Source organism: Pseudonaja textilis, chromosome 1 (genome assembly GCF_049901715.1).
Source record: "Pseudonaja textilis isolate UNSWEBS1 chromosome 1, rPseTex1.2, whole genome shotgun sequence".
Classification (NCBI taxonomy): domain Eukaryota; kingdom Metazoa; phylum Chordata; class Lepidosauria; order Squamata; family Elapidae; genus Pseudonaja; species Pseudonaja textilis.
Window position 1 is genome coordinate 186,214,731 of NC_141990.1, and position 21,761 is coordinate 186,236,491.

Sequence of the window (21,761 nt, forward strand, 5' to 3'; positions counted from 1 at the left end):
GGGAATGACAAAAATTAAAATATTTTTAAAATTATTTTAAATAATTAAATTGAATTGTTGAATTGTTTTGCGGTGAGTTGTCTGGTGGCGAATTGGCCATGGCGAGTTGTCCTGTGGCGAATTGGCTGTGGTGAATTGGCCATGGTCAATTGGCCATGGCCAATTGGTCATGTGGATTGGCTGCAGCGAGCTGTCCCATTCCGATCAGACGCTGCCCTATCAACCATGATGCTAAAAAGTATCTGCTAGAAGGAATCCTTAGATATCATTTTCTTTATCTTTTACTGTGTATTCATCCTTCTTTTTTTTATCAAACCATTTACTTTATCAATTTTTTCTTGAAATGCTGTTTTTGAAATAAATTACTGATGCAACCCCTTTTCATATCATTTTTCATATATACATGCACAAACATTGTTTGACAAACCTCACTCCAAACATGCATTCTGAAGTGATACATTTTGCTGTGTGATGGTAAGATATTCAAGCAGAGGAAAATAAAAACATTCCAATACTGTATTTTTGGGAGTGAAGCTTGCCAAATTTCTTCTGTGGCTTGAAGTCTTTCTAGAAGCTAGCTTGACTTAAATAAGTCTTTAGTTTTAAATTGGTACTACTTTAAATTAATAACTATGATTCAAGGCTGCATGGATTTGTGGAAGAGATGATAGTTTTAAAGATGTCTTCCTAAAATACCAAAACTCTAGCAATTGTTATTGAACAAGATGTGATATATGTTCTCTATCCCCAGGCTGTGCTGATGGAGAGTAGGCACACTAGGTAGCGCTGTTAATACTAATCAGAATTTGAAAGTTACTCCATTTAACCCAGCCCTCACGGAGTTGTAATTTGAAGGGTATAAAATCTGATCCAGCTAAATGTTTCATGCACGTGCAAACAATAAAGCTCTAATGGAAATCATGAAGCTCTGAACCAAAACAAAAAGTGCTGGTTTCAGGAAGAAATACTCTGATTTAAGTGCTTCTGTCCTCATTCTAATATTTTGTATTTTTACTTTGCAGGCAAACACAGAGAAGCCTAGTTTGAATAAATCAGAGCAGGCAGGACGAAATGCTTTATTGTCAGATATTACCAAAGGGAAACGGCTGAAGAAGGCTGTTACCAATGATAGGAGTGCCCCAGTTCTTGATAGTAAGTACTATATCCTTCTAGTGGAATGGGTGAGCCTGTGAGCCTGAACTCTGGAGGCCTCGAACCTTCCTTCTCAGAGGCCCCCTGGGTCAGTTGCCTTGGTCCTGCCTCCTTCTTTGGAAGAGTCCCTTGATAGTTGTCTCTGCTACCATCTGTCTCCCAGGGATGGGGTGTACTTTCCCCTAACCATTGATAATTTTTTAAAAAGCGTCAGAGAGAAACTTCTTACTCCAAATCATAAAGACTTTAAAAAAAGGAATATTACACCTGCACCAATGAAGATATGTATAAACAGTTAAAATATACTCAGTCACAGAGTTTGCACAAAAAAGGAAAATGACAGGAAATTTAAACATCAAGAGAGAAATATACAACAAAGTTCTAATGAAAATTCCACCTTAGCCTTGTGATCTGTTCCTTCAGAAATATAATCCTCTTCAAAAAAGATATTTTATCTGATTCCATTTCTTGTACTTCCTTTTTTCTTGAAAATTACAAACTTTAACCTGAGCTCTGAAGAACTTAAAGCCTTCATTTCTTAGCCTTAACATTCAGCAGATTTTCCTTCAATTTTAAGAACAAATAAAAATATTATGCTCTGAATGAGAAATAAAGCATTTCTTCTTCAACAAGATATGGATGGAGACATCTAAATTGGCACAATAGCCGTCTGTGGCAGAGATGTCAAATTGGCGGCCCGTGTGCCGAATGCATCACATGCAGGCCACGCCTACCCTGGTTCTGCAAAAGCAAAAACCGTTGTGATACATCATGTAACACAATCGAATTTGATACCTGTGGTCTATGGGAATCTGAGTCTGCAGCCTATGCATTCACAACAAACATTTCAATATATGAGAGAAATATGGTTTTCAGTTTTCTCAGAACCAGTCTGTTTTACCTTTCTAGCAATTAAAATATCAAATATGTAAAACTTGAAATAATTTATATAGTAACTCCCTCAGTTTCTACTTGTATAACTGGAGGTTCCAACCATTCCACTCTCCTTAGAGGGCAGACCAATCTCACCTGAGATAAATAGAATAAAATGTCATTAAAAGAAGAAGAAAAATACAGCCTTTAAAATTTAAATATGTGTAATGCAAACATTTATTAGTGAAACTGGTAAGTTATCGAGTTGTTCATATCATAGAAAAACAGCCACATAAATAAAAAGAAGAAAATGCTCCCAACAGGCTACAAGAAGTTGCTCATCTACAATAAATAGGATTTTTCAGTCCCAAAGCCCCAGTGAAAAGATGAGAAATTTTCTATATTATCACTACCATTATCATCCTTAAAACATATTAATTTGTTTGAATGATGTCTCAAATGTAATTCTAAAGCTAACATAAAGCAGAATTTCCTAATTTTTATCAAGGTAATTTATTCTAGGATAAAGTGAAAGAAATTCTGTTTCTCTTAGATTTCCTTTTACCTAGCAATAAATGCCAGACATTAATCTGAGGTTGGGGGGAAATTTTATTCAAAACAATCTGCATGTAGTCATTCCAAGGACTTCAATTTATATGGTTGCCAGCCCTCATGATGAAAGATTGGCCTACTAGCTGAACATTATGAGAATTGAAGTCCAACACAGCTGCAAGGGGCCAGATGGGAGAGGTTAATTTGGTGAGTTAGCATCACAGACTTAAAGTAATTGCTGTACACTAAACCAAACGTCTATTGATTAAAAATTCTGAATTAATATGATTATAGATATATAAAGACTCCAGTGGTAGACTCTAAAGCAATTTTCTGTTTAGGGACGGAGTGGTTATTATTTAATTTTAGCTAGATATAAATAGCCAACTAAGTATCTGTGGGCTCAGAATCATGATTTAAGAACCCTTCCCTCTCTTTGCAGAACCAAAAGGGCCAGGTGCTGGCGGAGGTGGCAGCTCTGGTTTCTCCAGTGGTAGCAGTGGCAACAGTAGCAGCGGTAATAGTTATGGCGGCGGTGGCCCACCCGGCTTAGGAGGATTGTTCCAAGCAGGGATGCCGAAACTTAGATCAACGAACAGAGATAATGGTAAGGAAGATGTGTGCTATCGAGGCAGCTGCATTCCTAGAAACACAGTACCTGTTTGGTCTGACTATACTTAACTATTATTAAATCAGTGAAGACAAAAACTGAAGAAAACTTTCTTCTCCTATCACAAATGAACACTGGTTTCTCTCAAGCAAGATATTTAGTTAATTTCCTCGGCTCTGCAGGCACGACAAAGGAAGGGGCTTCACACCTTTTCCGAGCCCCCAAAACCCACAAGTTTGTCTCAAAGTGCCACAAGAGTCTTTGCTATTCATTACAGTGTCTGTATTGAGTTATACAGTTGTTAATTGATCATGTGCACCTGAAACTGAACTTTGCTCCTTTACCCCACCCTAGATGTTCTTGGCACAATTGCTGTGGTTTTTTTTTATTGTTGTTATCAAGCATAGAAGTATGGAAACAACACATAACTTCTTTTAAAATGTTGACTCAGTATTTATTACTTAGGCATGTTCTTACTTGTACCTAGCCACAGTCCAAACATGTCCTGACATCATTTTTTTTTCTCCGTGGGCTTCCCATGGTGCTGCTTTCACTTTATCTCCGAACCATTAATGGCCAGATTAAGCCATCTGTAGCTGTTAGGTAGTATCCACAATAACTTGAATGATTGATTATGTGGCATTAAGTCATCATTGACTCTTAGCAAGATAGACCTCCTCTATGACAATCTGTCTCTTCAGGTCTTCAAATGATGCACCCATTCCTACTCTAGAGAGCTAAGTCCTCACATAATATGTCCAAAGTAGGGTAGTTTAAGACTGTCCATTTGCATCAACATTATTGAAAATCAGCTTTAGATTGTGTGACATCTGTTAGGTTTTGTTGCCCATTACCATGAAGGAAACTAGAAATAGAGGTGGCAGAGTTGGAACAGGGATTGGCAATGGGAACAGCCTGTATTATGCCACTATAGTTTTCTGTTGAGTCAAGGTAGATAGAAAATATTTTTTAACTCAGTTGTGTGGAAAGATTATTAAGCCAGGATCTTCGGGGTTCACCATTGCTTTTTTTTTCTGCCCCTCCCCTATCTAGAGAATTATACTTTGTTGCTCCATTGCATTCAGGTCCTTGCCTATTTATTTATTTATTTTTAAAACAAGTTTTATTGATTTTTTGAAAACAAACAAAACATAGGACATAAAAGTATAAAACCTCCTTTCTAAAAATTACTTATAAGTTTTAACAAGGCAAATAAAACATTATTTTTTAAGGCATAGTTCCACATTATCACATTTCCATTTAAGCACATATATATCTTTTCCAAATTTCTCATTGTTTCTCCCTTCACTTTTATTCAATTATATTTCTTTCTGTCAAGGTTTTATTAATTCTCAATCAAACATAAACACACAAAATACAAAACATAAAACAAGACATAAAAAGATAAAACCTCCTTAATTATCATTTATACATGTCTTTTCCAAATTTCTCTCCCTTTAGTTTTATTCCTCCAAGGTTTTATTAATTCACAATCAAACATAGCTAACCAAAACACAAAACATAAAACTTCTTTTGAAAAGTGGCTTAGCCCCAGGTTACATCTTTTTTTACAGACCTAAATCAAATTCATGCTCACCTTATATACCATTCATATCTTATTAACCATTCTATATTTTCTATATAACTTCTCCCTTCTTTTCACTCTCTTAATTATATTTTGTTTATTTCATCTTATTTCAAAATCATTATGCTTGTATCTTTTGTCTGTTCTTTTCCAATCATCTATTTATCTCTTCTCTTTAACAAAGAATTTCCCCTGTAATCACTTTTAAAGTGTGACGCCTTTCTATCTTTCCCCTAAAGTAACACTTAAAATAATACATAATTTCCATCCTGATTCTGCTTAGTACATTCTACATGTTGCATTTAAAATAAAAGAATAATAAACTTATAATATAGTTAAGTATATAATTTCCATTCTAGTTCTAATTCTAATTAATACATTATTTTAGAATAAGAAAATGAAATAATAAGTTTATAATAACATTAAGACAATAACGAATTAAACTATAACTAAGCATTAATCATTTTATACATTCTCTTTAATATTTTATTAAATATTGAGAGCTATCATTAAACATTTTAATATTTTAATATTTTATTAAATCTTATAATATTCCAATAGACTATTTCAAATGCAAATACTACAATACCATCTTATGTACTCTTGCAGAATCCTTCTTTAATTATATACTATCCTTTATCTCTAAAAAAAATCTGCTTTTTGGCATCTTGTTTCAGACCGTGGCTTTTTTTCCCTTTTTCCCTCCCTTTCTTCTCCAATCTGGACTTTTTGCCCCCTCCCCCCCCCAACCTCCACCTTTTTAACTTCTCCTCTCTGTTGTAATTCTCTTTTCAATTGCTTTCTAACATTGTACCTTTTTTTCACCCTATTTTTCTTTTTCTTGGTTGTTTTATTGAATCTTAATTTCTCATTTTTCCTTCCTCTCTTCCTATTTTCTTTCTTAATCGAACTTTTTGGTCCATTAAAGATGGCTTCTTCCTTTTCTTCTTCTTCTTCTCCTTCTCCTTCTTCCTCAAGTATTTGCTGGTACGTAGAAACCGCCATTTCTAAAAAGTGGAAGACAGCACCCAAAGAATCCTTGCCATTTTTTTCTCTTTCTTTTAATTTTTCATATTCCATTTTTAGTTCATCCACAGATAGTGCCATTGTAAATTTTAAGAACAGCCCAGATGTTTTTAATCTTAAAGTAATTTCCAAATGTCAAAGTTATCAAACAATCCAAACAGACAGAAATTATTTCCTCTTCTTCTCTTTGCAATTTTTCCTCCTGGGGCAAAATCCCAAATATATTTTAAAGGCCATATTACAGTTAGTTGCTGGTCTTATAATCTTCAAGGCATCTCCTCCAACAAATTTTTAAAGATTTTTTTGGTCCTCTCCTTCCCACTTATAACAAAGAGCTTATTTTTACCTTAAAGAAGCAGGTTTTTCTGTGCTCATTTGCTTTCTCCGTAAGGAAGGGGAGTGAACTTTCCTTCAGCACTTTCACCGCTGTAACAACTTCTTTTAGAAACAAATGTATCAATCCGAAAGTCAGGTTTCCAGGGTGTTTTAAAAGTAACTTAATGTCTCGGTTCAGCCAAGAAAACTTCTCCTTCTGGTTCTTCCTCCTGCACAGTCTTATCCGGTTGAAGATTCCTTTGTGGCTGCCATTTCTGACAGCCGCTCCACTGCCTCAGGAAAAAGGAGTCTAGCTGGCTGGGGAAAGGGGGTGCGATATCCCCAGACTCCTGCCCGGATCTCCTCTGTCTTCCGCTGCCCCTTCGGGGTAGCGACAACCCCCAAATCCAGTTGGATCGGGGGTACCTCAGCGGCGAGCGCAGCAGGGACCCGCAGAGAAGCGGATTCCTGCCGCCGCCGAAGCCTTGCAACCGGAAGTCCCTAGGTCCTTGCCTATTTATTTTATTCATCAATATATCCTGCTTTGCAAAGTTCAAGATGCTAGCCAAGAGATTTTTCTTTTTTATCTATACAATAGTTCTGTGAGCTCAGTTAAGCAATTTGTCCAATTTATTAATCAATCCAAAGTCCATCAATTCAGCTCCAAAATAGTGCATTTTCTAGGCTTCACCGATTTGTTTAATAAGTTGGAGTTATATAGTATATTAGTTGGATTTGCATATCACACCAAACCACAATGCTGGTTTGATTTGGATTTCGCATGTTATGTATAAAATTTTAATATATAACTTAATGAAGTATGTGCCAATGAACTCATTGGTTAAATTATGGTTTAGTATGAAATGTAGACCTGGTCAGGAGATTGTGAAAGTTAGTAATAACTTTCCATTAGGCTGTCTTTTATTTGTTTTCATTGTGCTGGTATCAAATTTTGGAACAGCATAACGGAAGAAGTGTGATATGTTTATTTTAGTTATTTAAGATGCTTATTCACCAACTTTCATTTTAAAAAGTCCAACAGCATTTTATAATAGCAGTATAAAATTACAAGATGGCAAAAAATATAATATAAACAGTGCAGAGATTTCCAAAAAGCAATATGCATTGTACCACATGATTTATTAGTTTCCTGATGCTTCAATGTATTTCTTGGCCAAAGAATATAAGCCAGGGAGTTTACAGGAAGACAGTATTGTACCGTTTTTGTTTGCAAGTATATGTGAATGTAGTAGCACTGTTAAAATACTTAAAGTACACTTTCAACAAGTGGTGATGTAACAGTTGTTCAAAGCCAGCATTATCTCTTATGTCAAAGCAGCTTTTTATAGATCTTCCTTTTAATATCATAGCACTTAACATGCCAGAGTTTCTTTGAGAGGTGGCCTTTACTCCTTCAGCAAATTCAGGAATGGCCAAGAAATGCCTTTCCCCTTCCCTCTCGTTTTATATTGTATTGAACAATTTTATATTGTATTTTCAAGAGCTATATAGTATATCTAATTATACTTACTGAAATTAAAGTAGAGAGGGTAATAACTTGAAATAAATGGAGCCTAGTTCAAATATGTAGTGAAAATTTCCTAAAAAACATTTGTAAATTTCTTCTCTCTGTGATCTGGTTTGTATTAGCCATTTTCCAACCTGATGACTTCCAGACGTGTTGGGCTGTTACAAGCCCTGTCATCCACAATGGTTTGGGGGCTGAGGATTATTGGAATTGTAGTTCAGCATGTTTGGAAGTGCCTGAATGAGGAAGATTGCCTGTTGGCACATATATTAGAGGAAGCAGCTGTTGATTCATGGTTGAACCTTTTCAACAAGCATGCACTACTATAGGTCCAAATTGATTATTCAGAATCCTCCAGATACCATTTATTTCCCCTTCTCCATACCTCTGTACATGCACCTGCTAATTACTTTCCTTTTTTTAGACTCTGCAGGAAACAAAACTCCAGTATTTCCACCAGGAGGGCGAGCAACATCTGCAAAGCCCTTTTCACCACCAGGTGGAGTAGGCAGATTTCCGGGCTCTCCTGGACTAAGAGCTCCAGCTCCAGAGCCACAGAGAAACCGAATGCCTCCCTCAAGACCTGACTTTGGCTCCAGGCCTGACACGGGTGCTCCTCCTGTGCCAAATACTCCCAGACCTATTCCATCCAATCTGTACAACAGGGGACCCCCCCCTGTGCCCAGCGCCAGCAGACAAGCGAGCTTAGGGCTTACCCCACCACCTTTCCCGGGTAATAGAAATTCAGGGCCCGGAGGCTCCATTCGACAATCATCACCAGTTAGTTGTCCTTCTCCCTTCTCAAACAGGCCTCCACTCCCTCCAGTACCAGGTAGGCCAACAGAAGATAAGACACCTCCGCCATTGCCTCCAAGTGGAAACAGGCCATCTTTCGGCAGGGAGGCTTCCCTGCCACCTCCCCCGCCCCAAAACCACAAGCCACCAATTCCTTCCACACCACGGCCACCTGCGGTATCTCAGGTACCTCCTCCTCTTCCCCCAAGTCGGCCAGGCCCACCTCCAGTTCCACCGGCATCTGGTGGAAATGATGAAATGCCACGGCTTCCTCAAAGGAATCTATCGCTAGGCTCTTCTCAACCTCCATGTCTGCCTGGCTCCAATCGCTCTGGACCTCCACTTCCTCCCCCAGTTGAGAGACCACCACCTCCTGTAAGGGACCCGCCTAGCAGATCAGGTAAGATTTATCAGCATCCTTCCAGGGTGGGTTACTACAAAAATGTAAAGCCATCTTTTGAACGCAGGGTTATGCAATATATATCCATACATAAATAGTGTGAGGGTAATGGGGGAGGGACAGAAAACAATGTTACTAAGAACATGGTCAGATAAAAAAAAACCAATGACTCCAGGGAAGCCATGTAACCTAACAAAACCCTCCCTAGTTATCATAAAGATAAAGGGAGGAAGAGAAAAGCAAATTTATACTTGCAAGATTTGTTGTTATGGCTTTGCAGTATAAATACTACTAACCTATGACACTGGATTCCTAGTCTGATCTACCTGAATAGTTGAAAGAGGGATGGATGGAGGGTTGGATACTATTCTTAATGTTCTCTGAGCTTGTTTCATTGTTGTTTCGTTATTGGGCCAGGTAACAACATGGAGGGTGAAGTTCACTAGCTGTTTACTTACTAGCCCCAATTGTTCTTTTTTATCTGGTTCCAGTGCTTGCTTATCTGACTGTTGGTTAAAAGATGTGAGAAGAGGGATAAGAGGGTTTAACTCTGCCTATTCTCTCCAACATTCATTTGATTGCTTTCTTTCTGAAACGGATTGTAGACAGAGCTTATCTCAGTGTTTTTGTTTATGGCTGCTTTGTAGGAAAATTCAGCCTCCTATAGGAAAAATTCCTCCTTTAGGAATTCCCTTTCATTTTTGGATTTGGCTTAGTGTAGGATACATACTGTTTTCTAACTGAAACTCTGGCTGAACTTTTCAGTATGCTGTAAACTTAAGATACATGATCGTTATTTCTTATGATTACCAGTTGATCTTCATAGAAGCTTTCTCAAACTGAGAATTCAAACTCTGCCTCTTTGCCCCAAGCAGAGCTAAATATGTATCTGTGAGAAGCTGCCTAGGAAATGATCAGACAAGGGTGGCAGGAGCCCACAATGGCTTAATGACTGAAGAAAGAAACTTAGGAAGAACCTGCCTGAATGGATTAAGAAATTTCAAATGTCAACCTTGTTACTTTAAGGCTTGCAAGATTTTGTTGATGTAGCCTTGCAATAAAGTAGAATGCTCTCATCTAGTTGTGTTTCCTGTCTGGTTTACCTGTTTCCTTATAGCTTATGAGGAAAATGGCTGTGTTCTTCCAAAATAGGGCACTGGAGGAGTGGGGGGGTGTTGTTTGGAAGTTTGAGAAGAGTGATTGGCTCTGCCAAAAATGTACAGTAACTACTTTTTGTTCCCATTATATTCAGGATTTCTTCCTCCACCTCCACTAACCAGAAACGGAAGTACTTCCAGGGCACTGCCAGCTACTCCCCAGCTTCCCTCAAGAGGAGGATTTGAAAAACCCAGAGGTGGGGCTGTGCCCCCACCTCCTCCTGATAGGCCAGGTTCTGGAGCACCCCCACCCCCTCCACCCTCACTCCCCTCATCTGCCCTCCGAAATGGCTTCCAGGATTCATCCTGTGATGGTGAGCGATGGCATTCCTTTTTTGACATGGTGTGAATGCATAGATTCCAATCTGTCAGTAGCGGGGTGGAAAAATATGATTTGTGAGCCTCAATAGCAGATAATGGAGAGCTCTCGCAATAACAGTTGGAAGAACTTTCTTGCCTTCTCTGCATGGATGCAGAAACTCTGCATTCCTTACAGCAAGAGAAGAATTTTCCATCTATGCTGGACTCTTGCAGACACAGAAAGCTAGAAGGGAAATAAAGGGTCCCAATCATTGAGGCTTCTGGGGAATCAACTTGCCCTGAGCTTATGGGAGAAGAAGCATAAACAGATTAGTGATTAGCCACCATGCTGCTCATTATGGATGTTCATCTCCAGTTTATACATCTGTCTCATTTCTTAGTTTTGTACATAAACCAATCAGTCCAGTTATTTGGCTTCAGATTTACACAAAAAAGGAAGTGAAAGCAGAGAGTAAACAAGGGAGCAGGAGCAGATTGGACGAGACTTCAGATTTGCACGGCATCTGTTCTTCTGGCCACTTCCCTTTGCTTGAACTCTTCTTGCTTATTCTGCCATCTCCAGAGGACAGAAGCAGAAGGAGCAACCATAATGAGCTGGATGATGGCTAATCGCCAGTCTAATTATGTTTCTTCTCCCATAACCTCAAAGCAAGATGGTTCCCTATAGGCCTCTCTGATGGTATTTGGGGTCATTTATTCCCCCTCTTGCTTTCAACAGCGATGTTAGTAAGAGTCTTGGTGTTTATGGAAAATTCTTCTCTTGCAGAGTTCTGGAAGGAACTCTGCATTCCTTCCAGAATGTAAAAAAAAGCTCTTCCAACTGTACAGTGAGAGGTCTCCATACCTGTCATTGTATATATGAGGCTCACATATCACATTTTTCCACCACTCAATTCATATAATAATCAAAGTAGGCTACTTAAAAAATACTGATTTTTTTTAGACGTAAAGGATGTTTCATTTCAGTATAAACTTCGAAGATGATGGAGGAAACAAATCTTTGACCACCTTAGAATTTATATATTAGCCCTTGTATTTTATTCATTAGATTTCCCATGTATCCCCCTTTTTCCAAATGCCCAAAAAGAGGGGTGGATACATACACTTTTTTTCAAAAATAAGGGAAACTGGTTTCCGCGTAAACTTTTTTTACTTTTTAAATTACAGTCCAAAAGCTCCGGGCCGCCTGAAGCCGTCCTCTCGTCGAGCGAGATTGCTAGCTCCCCCATTACAGTTGTGAAGCCGCTATTTTGGTGCTTTATACATGGGGTTACAAATAACGAAAGTAAATGCATCAATCTTGCTAGAGATAAAAACTATAAGGGAAGCTGAGCCTGCCTATCTGGATCAGTTATATTACAGAACATTATTGCTGTAAGGATATTATAAATGTTTTCATGAGTTAATAGTAGATGTTGTAAGCTCACATGTTGTTAGTAATGTTTTTATATGGTTTCATGACAAGTGCCAGTTTGATTTTAGATATATGGACTGGGTGAAGTTAATGAGAATGGAAAGAGGAAGTGAAAGGAATTTACTGTTCTTTTCAGTTAAACATATTTGTAGTAATATGAAAGTCCTGTTAAAAACAAATTAAAAGTATATAGTATCATGAGACAATTTAAGGGAAAAAATGGATGCATTCAAGACATGTTGGATGTCAACTTACCCTGAATCAAAGGGATGTGTACAGTATTGCTGTTGGAAAAATGAAGTGATTTGAAGCTAAAGATGTTCCAATATTTGGAAAGATAATGCCATCCTGTATAGTCTCATGAAAAATAAGTCCAACTATGCTAAACAAGATCTATTCACATCTGGATGTACTCCCAGTTTAAGACTGGTTTGCAAAATATAAACTCTGTTGAATAATATGTCATCAATCCAATATTTTGAAAAATGTAGTTGTCAGTTTTTATTGAATACTTTTGAATGTGCCTATTAGTTGAGATTTATATTAACAAGATTTGTCTTAAATATGCACTAATGTTACACAATTCCTTTATGTTTATCTAGATGAGTGGGAAAGTAGATTTTCCTTCCATCCTCTGTCTGACTTGCCACCTCCAGAACCATATGTGCCCATGAACAAGAGTTATCCTAGTAAAATGGTAAAAAATGACAATAGAAGTAAGTATTTTTCCCTTTAGAAAGTAGATTTAATAATAGTGTACTTGGTGAATTATTGAAAATATGTGAAATGTTTTGAATACTCATCACACTCCATAAATATTGAATATGATTATTTTTGGTAAGATCATGGAAAGAGTACCAGTTTTCTCAATAGGAGTGACTCTAGTTCTGCTCTCTTCCCCAATGAGTTATTTCAGTGATCCAATTGAATGGTCTGGTAGATTGCAAGATACAGTAAGTCAGATAGATAGGCCATAGGTTACTCATAAGTGCTAGTCAGACCTACCTCAACCCACCTCTGTTTGCTGAAAAGGCAGATAGATACCTCCTATGCCAGGATAAGCAGTGAAAGATGGAGAAACATGATTGCATTGACTTTCTGCTGATCTGCTCCTATTGTAAATATTGGAGAAGGGAGAAGCACAAACGACTAGCTGTGAAGAAAAGATAACCAAGCAGAAAATAAATACAATTAGCCAACAAATTTTTATTCAGTGAAGTTCCTCTATCTTTACTCATCCTTCAGAATTGTCAGCAGATAGAATGACTATTCTTCATGTGGTGATTCACTCTAATTCAGCATCATTTTACATCTGGTGTGCACCAGAGGGCATAATAATAAAATCTTAAGGGACTAGATTTTAGGAAAATCTCAACATTTTCACTGCTGAGAAATGATACTGTCATATTACTCTCATGCATCATAAAAATTGTTGCTAGTGCTCAGTATAGTATTTAGTAGTCAAAGCACCAGACTAGAAGCCAGGAGAATGTGAATCCTAGTCCTGCCTTACACATGGAAGCTGGCTGGGTGGTTTTTAGCCAATTCTCCCTTCTTCAGCCCAGCACACCTCACTGGGCTATTGTTATGGGGAAAATGGGAGGAGGGAGGAGTATCTTGTGTATTTACCACATTGAATTATTTATAAAAACAATAAAGGTAGGATACAAATAAATATTCTAATTCCAAAGATATGCTGTTTATAACTTTAAACAGTCATTTAATCAAAGTTTAATATTAAAAGGTTTATAACCTGCAACGTATGTTCTGGGCCATAAAGTGCTTATATACAATCTATTTTCTTTTCCTTTCACATTTCTTCTCTTTTGAAAAGCTTAATTTGTCTTCCTTTTTGGGGTGGTAGCAGAGGTTAGCTATAATGCTGCATTTAAGGGTGCCATAATTCTGCAATGCCAATAGATGTTCCTTCATGGCTTTAAAAATCACGATAGCCAAATCTTGAAAGGTTGACTTATTTGTACTTTTAAATAATTTATTTTTTAATGATATTGTTTTTATATTTGTATAGCTTAGAATTGCGATCCCCAGCCTTTCTGGCTTGGTGGCCTGACCAGGGACTGGGGAGCGTGGGGTGGGGAGAGGGGATGGTTCTGTGTGAATGGCAGGCCCGCAAGCAAGCACGCACAGCTCCATGCCTTTCGCACAAATGGAGCTTCACGTGTGAGCGTGACTTCCCGCTGCTCACTCAAATGAGCTGCATGCACACATGTTCACCTGCCACTCACATGGCCCGGTTCCAAATGGGCCAAGGCCCAGTAGTCAGGGAACCCCTGGATTAGAACATTGAATGGAGTTGCATGAAGGGGCCTATTCGCCGAAAGGACTGCTAGCTGCACGAGCGTTCCATTTTCATCAGGATGGTGAAAGTATCACAGCATTACAGTGTAGACTCTGCCCTTTCATGTATGTGTGTAATGTAACAACAGTGTGCGTAAAGATGGGGCAGATTTTGAATGCTGAGACTAGAATACTATGGAAATTCTGCCCTGTCTTGCCTGCTCCCTGGGGATGCCATCATTGCTGACCCACAAGCTGTAACTTTACCACTTACCAAGATGTCTTTTTAAAAGAAATTCCTATACGTTTAATTTTTCAAACCTGTTTCCATCCAACAAAGGACAAATAAATCTGTCAGTAAAAGATGACTGTAAGGTTTCCTGTCTCTTTCTTTAGGTGGATCCAGTCGCAGAGAAAGAGGTGCTCCACCACTTCCACCCATCCCACGATGAAGCGGGCTTCTAATCCTTTTCAGGATGACTGTTGTCCTTACATGTTCTTTGAACTTCTCCACATGTCACAATGTCTCTTCTCCAACAGCACTTTTGAGCACAACTCCCCAACTTTAGGTTGTTGTTTTTTTTAATTTTTCCATTTACTTTGGTGAAGATCAAGGACTTGCTTTGAATGGCCTGCCTACGTTGGTTTAGATACAGGGTGACTGAGATTTTATTCCCCATTTCTTGGCCTTTAGTTCTACTGATACTAGTGGAACTTGCTTCCAATAAAATGCCAAAGTATCCTTACCTTGAAAACTAGCTTCAAAACTTCTTGGAAACTATCATTTGTTGCAGTTCTGCTCAACCTTGTCATCAACAAGGAGAGAAAAGCTGTCCTGGCTTATAACATAATATTCTTAGATGTAATTCCTGGAGATGAAAATCTTCCCTATTTCTATGGGTGGAAGTTTGGTTCACTTTTTAAACTGTAATCTCTGTGAGATTACTGATCAATTTGATATGGCCCATTTGGCCATTAAAAAAACAAACGCTGTGGCACAGTAATTGCTACATTCCACCTCTAGAAGGAGATTGAGATAATTACATTACATTTTCTCAGGCAATCTGTTTGACCTGTAATGAATTGGAGCCTTTCTGAGAACAAAAGAAGGTTGCCATCGAGGTTGCTTATAACTTCTGTTACAGCTTTCATAAATGCATCTCAGTCTAGCTGTTGGGCTCAACTGAAGTGGAGAATTAACAAAAAAATATTGGGCACTCAATCATTAGGTTGGGATGATTGTCACTGTCATCTTGAGGATTACACCATCACTTCACTAATGGTTATACTATTAGACCTCCCTTCTAAGATGTATCGTACCCAAAGCTTTCCAATATGTAATTGTTTACTATAAAAGCCTATATTTTGATCTGCAAAAGACAGATACTCAACAATTATTTAGTGTATCCAAGTATCAAAGAATGCCACTAAGACTTTCTGTGACTTTTTGTTAATACCTATGTTCTGGACCTCCATTTTTATTATGGTACAAGTTGAAACTTTTGAGTATGGGAATTTTTTATTTGACTCATATGTGCTTCAAACAGCTTTTCTTTTGCGTGGCAGCTACTAATCAAACATCCAGCTATATGTAGGAAATGTCTAATTATAGAACAGATTCAATTGAGCTTTTTACAAGCTCTCATTTAAGTTTTCAACCTGGGTTCAGGAGAGTTTAGTATTTACGTTCTGATTTTGCTGCAATAATAATTCCTTTCACAGTATTTTCCTTACCTGAAAAAGATGCAAGAGAAGACTTGGTTATTGAGGGTTGGGACCATATGCTTTGGAATCCTGCCTGTCAATAAATGGATTTGCCAATTTGCAACGTTCGTTTTATCAAACCGATATCAACATATGGCAAGAATCCTTAGAGAATTATGATTCTGTACTGAAATTCATGGGATAAGCTGCCCAGAGTGGCGTGAGGGTGAGGTGGAAAGCATATATATGTAATAAAATAATAAGTAATAAAATAAAACACATACTTAGAGGAAATAAATTATGAAGATTTAATTTCAAGGATCTTCTTGGTTTTATCTGCCTAATACTTTGCAAGGTAGAGGCAGGAGAGTTAAAAGATGTTAGCAGAGTCTGTAAAGATTAAAAAAAGTAAAGATGGCAGATGTTGAGCGATGAGATGGTAAGAAGCAGAAATATTGATGAATCAATGTGTTTAATGTAATGTACAACAGAATTGTGGAAAGGTAAAGTAAGATCTCTTTAGTCACATACATGAAAAGTAAACTCACGTATTTGAGAAAAAGGTCTGAGGATACACTTGAAAGTGTTCACAATGGTATTTGTATTAGTGGCCTTATCAGCAAAGATACACCTTGGTGTAGTTCCTGTTTATGGTAAAGATAGAACTAAAGAGAGCAGAGAATATAACTTGGCATTTTCTGCGAGTGTTTGTATGTTGTAAGTTTACTTTTTTGGATTAAAACAGACTGTTGAGGTTCATTCTTTGAACCCATTTCTGTGATGGAATTGGTATGTAATGAATACCTTTCAGGATCCAAAATCTGTACCCACACAAATTTTGCTATCAAATCAGAGATTTACATAAACTATAATCAGAAATAGATTTCAGCACTTTTCAGGGTCATATATGGTCTAGAATTATATTTTTCAATGGACTGTTGCCCTGTTTGTACATACTTAATTCTGACATTCATACAGATGAGTCATTCCAGTTTCAGTCTGATTGCCATTGTACAGTATGTGTGTATGAATTATAAACAACTTCAACACGATGAAAAAAGAATTATTTCATTTTGTAGCAGAAACTGGAATATTTATGTTTTTTGTATTACCCAGACTTTTTATATGCAGCAAGATCTCTGCATCTTGTATATGTAGTTTGATAGTTAATTTCTTTCTTTCTTTTTTACCATATAAAGAGAATGTGGCAGAAAGAAATTCCAAATTCACTGCAATTGCAATAGTTAATGTAATAGAACCCTTTGAGGTAGAAAACTTGGACAATCTGATTTATCAATGAAAGGGCCTGTCATACTTGTACTCTTATGCTAGTAGATTAGCCATTATACATAAGGTTATAGAGCACTGTTCTTCTGCCAGTAAATCAGGATCAGTTTTCTGGTGTTTTCTGGCTCCAGAGGGATGTCAATTCCAAATCTCATATCATTCAACAACTTTGACCATTGCTGATTAGGAGCAATGGGACTTATAATTCCAACACATCCAGAAAGAACCAGTTTAGGAAAAAACTAGTCAAGATACATGAAGAAGTATAGTCAGCCAAGAATAGAAAGAGCAGGCAAATAATAAATATACATGTACTCTGCTTAATTATTTTTTCTTATTGTGCTTAGTTATAAGCACATACGGATAATACTGCTTACTATAACTACAACTATTACTACTAAATAGCTGCCATTTTTGTGGCATTTAGAAAATTAGGTCTGTTTTTTTTACTGTTAATTAATCAAAGAATTAATTTGGCAAATTTTACTTCTAGTGCAATGTAATCTGAAATTCCAACCAAAGCCTTAACATGCAGAATGCGATGTGGCCTTCAGAGAGAAACATGGTCATCTCTCTTTCTCAGAGGATAATTAGTTAGCACTTTCTCTTCTATAGGAATCTTCCTCAAAGAAGTTATGCTAAATACTGTAAGAAAATGTTTCAAAGGAGAAGAGATTTGTTTTGGTTATATAAACCACATCTCTCTTTCTTTCACCAGATATATTTTAAAAACAACATCTTAGTATAGATGTTTTAGAGTACTTATTTATTTATGCACAATAAACGGGGACAAATAAAATCAGATTTTCATCCCTGGTGCCTTGAAACACCTTGGTGCCTTGAGTCTAAATGGCAGCTTTGAAAAGAAACAAAATTTATTGTCTCCACTGTGAATTTCAAATGCAACATTTATACTTTATCATGTGTGATATTCAAGCAACATACAACCCACAGTATTCACCATGTAGCATCTTATTGTACTACACAGAAAGACAATAAATTGCAAAAGACTCATCAGATTGCAATTTTAAGATCATTATTTAGCAGTAACTTGGATGGATGAATTCATGGAAATTTTGAGATGAGTGTGTTTAAAATTTGAAAAAAAGCAAAGTTTAAATACTTTTCATATGAATGAACCAAATCATTTGTGGAATAATAGGATATGCATTTTAAATACATGATCAATACCTTCCTTTTTATAAAATTGCACATATATCATGGAAAAAAACATGCCCATATTGTAAATAAGGTTGTTTCTATTTGACTTTAGGTTATTAACATGCTTATCTTAAAGTACATGTTCATGAAAAACTAAATGGCAAGTGAATTTCTTGCATGTACAAAGGAATAAAAATTAAAATGATGCAAAGGTTTGTCAGATGGAGCCGTATTTGCCTTTGTTATATGCAAAATGAGGGTGGAGAAGCTCATCGTTAAGTGGCCACCAAAGCACAAATACTTCAGTGGGACTGTACAATGGGTAATTCAGTGCAGTCCTCTTTGATAGTGCCAGTTCTCTTGTAATTATCATACTTGGATATCCTTCCTATCTTCCAGAATTGTATTACCTCCATCTAAAATTTTTGTTTTGTTGTTTAAGAAATGTAATGAACATATAAAATCTATATGAGCTTAAGATTCCTGCTTTTCATTTTAAAACATCTGCCGGTCTGGGTTTTAATAAAACTCATTTGAGTTTTCTGTTTCACATTTAAAACTGACCACTAGATGGTGCTCTTTTGTTTGTTTTTAGATCTCTAGCTGGAAAAGTAGTCCTTGCTTAATAACCTTAACTGGGACCAGGAACTCTGTTATTAAGTGAAGTGGTCATTAAGCAAAAGATCGTGTGACCATTAGCAATGACAGGCTTGGTTATGGTCTGTAAATAAATCACCCATGGTCATTAAGCGAGATATCATGACCATGGTTGTGACCCCCCCCCTTGGCTTTTCCAATAACTGATTGTCAGGAGTCAGCTGGGAAGATTGAAAATGGCGACCATGTTACCGTGAAGACTGGTCATCACTTTTTTCAGCACCAGCATACCTTTGAACAGTCACTGAACAAGTCATTAAATGAGGATTATTTGCAATAAAAATTGATAGCATCCAAATTTGCTTATTTTGAAATCCATAAGGTAAGACCTGTGACAACTGAATGACACTTAGGCCTCAATTAAATAAAAGGCTATTTTTTTAAAAAAATGTACCATATATTAACACACACTGCTTAATTTTATGGAATATAGGTATCTGAATTAAATCACATGGGCAAACACACACACACAAATACAATTCAAATTAAAATATATAATGAAATCAAATGCAAACTAAAAAAAACCCTTAGGCAGCAATATAGCCACTGCATTTAAAACAATTTCAATTAAAATACAATTTAAAAGCTTGGGAAAGCAGATTTCCACCTCATGCCCAAATGAAGCCAATGTGGGCACCAGTTGAACCTCTTTAGGGAGGGAATTCCATAAATGGGGTACCACTACAGAAATAGGTCTCCCCTTTATGGAGGCCTACATCACCACCTTTGATGGATGGATCTGTAGGACAATCCCCATTATAAGATTTTTAAGATTAAAGGAGGTACATGTGGGAAAAGGCATATCCTGTAAGGGCCTAGTCCTAAACTGTTCAGGGCTTTACAGGTGAAAAGCAGCACTGTGAATTAGGGCTGGAAAACAATTAGCATTCAACATAGATGGAAAGCACTGGCATAATATATATTGGTATTCATCGGGCCCTTGAGTAGTCTAGACTGTTTTGAATCAACTGAGGTCCCCAGACTGACTTGAAGGCAGTTGTGCAAACCACATGTTGCAGTAATTCAACTGAAAAGTTACCAAAGTCTGAACAGATAATCCCTGTTTACTGACTCTGCCCAGGTAAGGTCATAGATGTTAAAAAATCAGTTGAAGCTGATACAAAAGTTACCAAGGTTACTTCAAGTAATAGTGATGGATCTAGGACCACACCCAAATGTAAATCATCTCCTTTGGGGCAAGTGCAGATACTTCAGAACTAGCAGAACACCACATACACACAGTATCTTCTCTGGACTGAGTCTCCATTTACAGGCCCTCATTACTGTGACCAAACACTGATTCAGACACCAACTGTGCCCCACCTGAGTTACAGGCAGAGCAAGATCTGGGCTTCATCTCCATACTAATGACCTCTAGCAATGGCATCTCAGGATTCTATAAGCTAATGACCATGAGGCAAAGAGTAATCTAGTATCACTTTTTAGAAATAGTCACCCTAGAGCAGGGGTGTCAAACTCAATTTTATTGAGGGCCACATCAGGGTTGTGTTTGACCTGGGGGGGGCGCTGCCAGGGTGGGTGTGATTGACATCACTTGTGTTGGGGGCACCTGTTGTGGCCAGAGCACTCTGCCAGTGAAAATGGGCTCCCAAGTTCCATTTTCATCTGTGATGGCTTCCTGCAATCTTCTGTCAGCAAAAACAGAGCTCGGGACTGCTGTCCATGGCCCTCATGAGCTCTATTTTCAGCTGTGATGACCTCCTGCAACCCTCTGCCATCGAAAACGTAGCTCAGGATGGCCGCAAGCTGCCCTCCCGTTCCCAGTTTTTGCTGGCAGAGGCACTGCTGGCTGGTCCTTCACTCTTTCTAGGGCAGCCCTGCGGGCCAGATCTAAGCATCCCATGAGCCGGATCCAGCCCCTGGGCCTTGAGTTTGACACCCCTGCCCTAGAGGAACCACTTTAGTACAGCATCCCCGAAACCCAACTTTTGACAATTAGGATCCCATGGGTAATGGTATTGAGACTCTAAAAAAGGTCCAGAAAGACCAACAGGACCGCACTCCCCATTTTTCTCTACCACAAAGCAAACAGACGGTTTCTATTTCATAGCCAGTCTTGAAACAGGATTGAAATGGACTTAGAAAGTCAATTGTACCCAAGAGAGCCTGGAACATCTTGCCCAGTAGGGGATTATTAGCCACTGGCCTTTTCAGAAATGGCCTACTTAATGCCACATTTAGCTTTAGATGTAAATTAATATTTTAAAAAAGCATAGTGTTCTGACCCAAACCCTTTTTCAATAAAACAAACACTAACCAAAGGGAACAGAAACCTTCTAATGAGTCTTACAAATCCCCAATTAAAAGGCTGCTGCAAACTAATTAACTTTGATAAGCACAAACCTCGCCAAAACCGCAAGACTGCCAAGAATCACAGATAAGAAATATTTCACAACACAAGAATCTTCAAATACCAATTTAAGATACTGTAATGTCCACAAGGCTGAGTTTCAAAACATCTTTGCTTCCTGCAAAGAACATTTGCTTCACAGCTGCCTTTTATCTTCTTGAAGGAGGAGCCATTACCTTGCAGCCTTACTCCCGAGTTGCCCGTGCTGTTGCAGCTGCTCTTTTCTGCAAGCAATCCTGCATGCACGTGCACTTGGCACAGGATCCTCGGGAACCTCCTCATTGTTGCTGCCAGCCCCCACAATCTCTGAAGGCAGCAGTCCACTCCCTAATGGTCCTGGCCCCTCAACTGAGTCCTCACTCTCCTCAGCCGTCCAAACCTGCTGCTGGCTAACCACAATACATAGTTAATATTTTCTTTGGTCTTCAAAGGTTTAAGTTATCCAAACATTACAGTTTTAATAAGATCCAGTGAATACTATATAAGCATCACTATATCCAAATGATACAATGTACGGTATTTGTGTTTTACAATAATACAATTTTTAAAAAAGGA

The 21,761-nt window shown here is 37.8% G+C and overlaps 1 protein-coding gene across 5 annotated transcripts in view; it reads left to right on the forward strand.

The window, feature by feature from the left end:
- WIPF1 (WAS/WASL interacting protein family member 1) overlaps positions 1-18,393 on the forward strand; it is a 63,199-nt gene extending 44,806 nt beyond the window's left edge. For all 5 annotated transcript variants that reach the window (XM_087919920.1, XM_087919919.1, XM_087919918.1 and 2 more), the window contains 6 exons: positions 1,023-1,152; positions 3,020-3,184; positions 8,066-8,836; positions 10,089-10,307; positions 12,331-12,444; positions 14,423-18,393. In XM_087919920.1, the coding sequence (XP_087776046.1) occupies positions 1,023-1,152; positions 3,020-3,184; positions 8,066-8,836; positions 10,089-10,307; positions 12,331-12,444; positions 14,423-14,478 (1,455 nt within the window). In that variant the 3' untranslated portion in view covers positions 14,479-18,393. The remainder of the gene's footprint in view (positions 1-1,022; positions 1,153-3,019; positions 3,185-8,065; positions 8,837-10,088; positions 10,308-12,330; positions 12,445-14,422) is intronic.
- The last annotated feature ends 3,368 nt before the right edge of the window (positions 18,394-21,761 follow it).